This window comes from Camelina sativa, chromosome 16, assembly GCF_000633955.1.
Source record: "Camelina sativa cultivar DH55 chromosome 16, Cs, whole genome shotgun sequence".
Classification (NCBI taxonomy): Eukaryota; Viridiplantae; Streptophyta; class Magnoliopsida; order Brassicales; family Brassicaceae; genus Camelina; species Camelina sativa.
In genome coordinates, this window is record NC_025700.1 from 17,881,044 (window position 1) to 17,884,821 (window position 3,778).

Sequence of the window (3,778 nt, forward strand, 5' to 3'; positions counted from 1 at the left end):
CAAGAAAATAATATGACAGTTACACTAAAAATTGTTGCAATAGCTCCATATTTTGTTGCAATAGCTCCATATTTTGTCGTATAATTGTGATGTACGTTTGCAACTTTCATTTGTTACAAATTATTGCCACAGAAAAAATATAGCAACGAAGTAATATATTGCAATATGTGTTGTATTAATGCAACAATATTTATGCATGTATAATCACGACGGTTTAATGCAATTATATATTGTCTTAAATAAATGCTACGTAAAATATAAAGCAAAAAATGTTATAAATTTGTAGTAATTATTTTTAAATATACGCATATCGCATATATTTTATGACGATGCTCACAACTAAAAATGTTGCAAATATTGGCCAATTAGCGTAGAGATTACTAGATACCATGCATGAAAAGTGACAAATTTGCTTTCATGAGTTTCATCTTACACGTTTTAGTAGTAGTTTGGTTCTAATTCTAATACATTAATCACGCGCCAAAATATTGATAACAAGTTAACATTTTTCTAAAGGTTTTCACTTTAATTCTGTTTTGTCTATTGAGAAGGATGATTACTAGACTAACACAGAGATTTGGTGTAGCCAAGCCAAGCACGACTTGCAAGGTTTTCTTTCATCGTACAAATCTAGTCGTCAATGCACAAAATAAATTCAGATATAGAATTTAAATTTTTAAAAGTTTTTCTCTTTTCACTCTTAATTATTCTTTGTACGCAATTGTTAAAAGAAAGGTTTTCACGTATAAGCATAAGATACTTACTTCAATCCTTTTAAATTCTTTTATTTATTTTTAATCGAGATACTCGTTGAGGATTGTTTGGCTTATATGTTAGGATTTTTTTTTTTTTTTAATGTTAGGATTTAAAATTGAAAGAAAAATGAAGTAATATAATACCGGCCTGGTCCCCTCGCTTCAACGGGAAAAATGTCAAAAAAATCTTCAACTTTATTTAGGACGTTTTAATCACCAAATTTTGAGATGCCATTTTAATCACAAACTTTCCGTTGACTTGGCCATAAAATAACAAAGTTTTGTTGACCTCGCCGTTTTAGGCACGTCGTTTATTCTCTGTTAAAGACCTAAAAAACAGAGTAAATTGCATGTTATCTGCTACTGATTAGCATAAACAACCACGTTTTTAACACCAAAAACAACATTGTTTATCAAATTGAAGACACTAAATCCCCAAATTGATTCCAATTTCATAAATAGAAAGAAAACCCTAAATTCTCTCTATACCATCCATGGCACACCATACTCACCGATGCAACCAGATGTGTATTATAGAGAGAATTTGAGGTTTTCTTTCTAAGATTAGGGATTTAATAAACGTCATTCCTAAAATGGCAAGGTCAACAGAACTTTGTTATTTTATGGTCAAGTCAACAAAAGTTGGTGATTAAAATGACATCTTAAAAGTTGGTGATTAAAACATCCTAAATGTGAAAGTTAGGGATTTTTGATGACATTTTTCCCTCGCTTCAACTGTTTGTTCGTTTTATTGGTAATTTTATTAATTAAGACCCATACTGAATAAACCGGAATTTTAAGGCGTTTCATTGGTAATTAAGACCCGTATTAAATTAAACCGGAATTTCAAGGACAACAGAACAATACAGTACTAATCTTCCATTGAACCGGCCAAAACTCATGTATTAAAATCTTATGGACACTGCATAAGTTAACCTACTATAGTTTTATGGGAAAAAAACTAGATTGACCAAAATTAAGAGATTAATTACTTAATTAACTCATAAAATATGAGGGTTAGTTGAATTATTTTTATGCCTAAAATACCCTTTTTGCTTTGTCAGAAAACAATAAAAAGTCAAATTTACCCTTTAAAAAAATTCCAGCATTTAAAAAAAAAATAAAAATAATTTCAAAAGTCTATCGGACTAGTTGTGACAGATTTGTTTATTTACGACAGATTGGTTTTTGCACGACAGATTTTTTTGTGCAAGTCCGACAGATTTATTTTGGATGACAGATTTATTTGAAGATAGTTACGACAGATTTATAATTAGTGACATATTTATTTAACGGCATACTTATTTATACAGACACCACAGACTTTCATAATATATGGCAGATTGGTTATAATATGTGGCAGATTTATTTTTTACAGTTGTTACAGATTTATTTTTCGCTAAAAATATATCGTATTGTGACAGATTTTTTTTCTGAAAAATAATTACTAGTTTGACGTCTAGTGATAACAGATTTATTTCATCTTACACCAGATTTTTTAATTTAACTAAAAATATGTCGTTTGATAACAGTTTTGTTAAAGTTTTTTAAAATTGCTAAAGAGACCTACATTAAAACCATATGTTATGGCAGATTTGTTTATGTTATGACAGCTTTGTTTTTGGCTTAAAAAAATCTGTTGTTTGATAACAGATTTATTAGATGTAATTATAGTCATAACAGATTTATTTTATGTTATGGCAGATTTGTTTTTTGTTATAACAGTTTTGTTTTTGGCTTCCAAAAATCTGATGTTTGTTACCAAATTTGTTTAGATTAGTTGTCATATTCGTCATTAAAATCATTAATTGTTTCTCTATTTTCTATTTATATATCATATTCTTATACATTAACATAGATATATGTTTTAAGTCATATTTTATACATCTTTTTTTTGACAAATCATAATTTTATATATCAGATTTTTAATCATATTATTTTTCTAGAGATTTGAAGAAAATTATATTTTAAACATCAACGCAGATATATTTTTTAAATAATATTTTTAATCATATTTTATTTCATTATAGTTTTATAAAATATGTTTTCAAATTTTTTTTTCAAAAAATCATATTTTAATACATAATATTTTTATAAACATATTTTCAAATAAAAATATTTAAAAATTATATTTTAACTTATTATTTTATACACTACATTTTCTATTCTTTTTTTGTTTTATTCTTTTTTTATTTCAACTTTTCGTTTTTTCTAATAAAAAACTTAATTATTATTTTTTTTGGTTTTTGGTCTTTTTGCATAAATATTGTGTTAATCTAGTAATGAGATACTATAGTATGTCAATTGAGTTATTTTTACCCAAATTTGGGTCAATCTAGTGTATTTTCACTAGTTTTATTGGGTACTAATTCTCTATATAAACAGGACTCAAACTAAAACTCTACAGTAAAAACTCTAGAAAACAAAAAGAAAGACCAAAACTGAGAACTCTTCTCTCATCAAAGAGACAAAATGAACATAACGAATGTCGAGCTTATCAATAACAGTAGCCAAGCCAAGCCTCCTGGCTTCTCTGCTCGACCTATCCCCTTACCGAGCACCACGGCTGCAACTGCTATAACCCCAAACCCAACACATATTGTGAACACAACCACACCTTTCTTCTCCATCCACTCCATTCTTTCCAACACATGCTCTAACCTCTCCTTCACTTTCTCTTTCTCATTCTCAGCCTTCTCTAGCTCTGCCTCCACTCTCATCCGCCACTCCTTCATCTCCATCGCCTCCTTCTTCGTATTCTCTTCCCTCTCCTTCATTCTCGCAACCTCAAGACTCATAGTCTCCACCTCCTTCTCTCTCTTGCTCGCCTCAAGGTCCATCTCTTTAAATATCTTCCCGTAACTCGAGCTCCGTTCCTCCAAGTAACTCTCAAGCACTGATAAGCTCACGTCAAGCGACCGTATCTTCTGCATCAGTATCTTCAGGACCGTGTCCCCTGGCATTCTGCTTCCTGGTTGATGTTTTATCTCTTCCACAGGATCTGGCAGCTTTTTTCTCTCAGT

The 3,778-nt window shown here is 29.8% G+C and overlaps 1 protein-coding gene across 1 annotated transcript in view; it reads right to left on the bottom strand.

Moving 5' to 3' along the window:
• The window catches only part of LOC104750988 (uncharacterized protein slp1-like), an 8,386-nt gene continuing 7,667 nt past the window's right edge, over window positions 3,060–3,778 (bottom strand). The window contains exon 4 of the mRNA XM_010472849.2: window positions 3,060–3,756. Coding sequence (XP_010471151.1) covers window positions 3,215–3,756 — 542 coding nt within the window. The 3' untranslated portion in view covers window positions 3,060–3,214. The remainder of the gene's footprint in view (window positions 3,757–3,778) is intronic.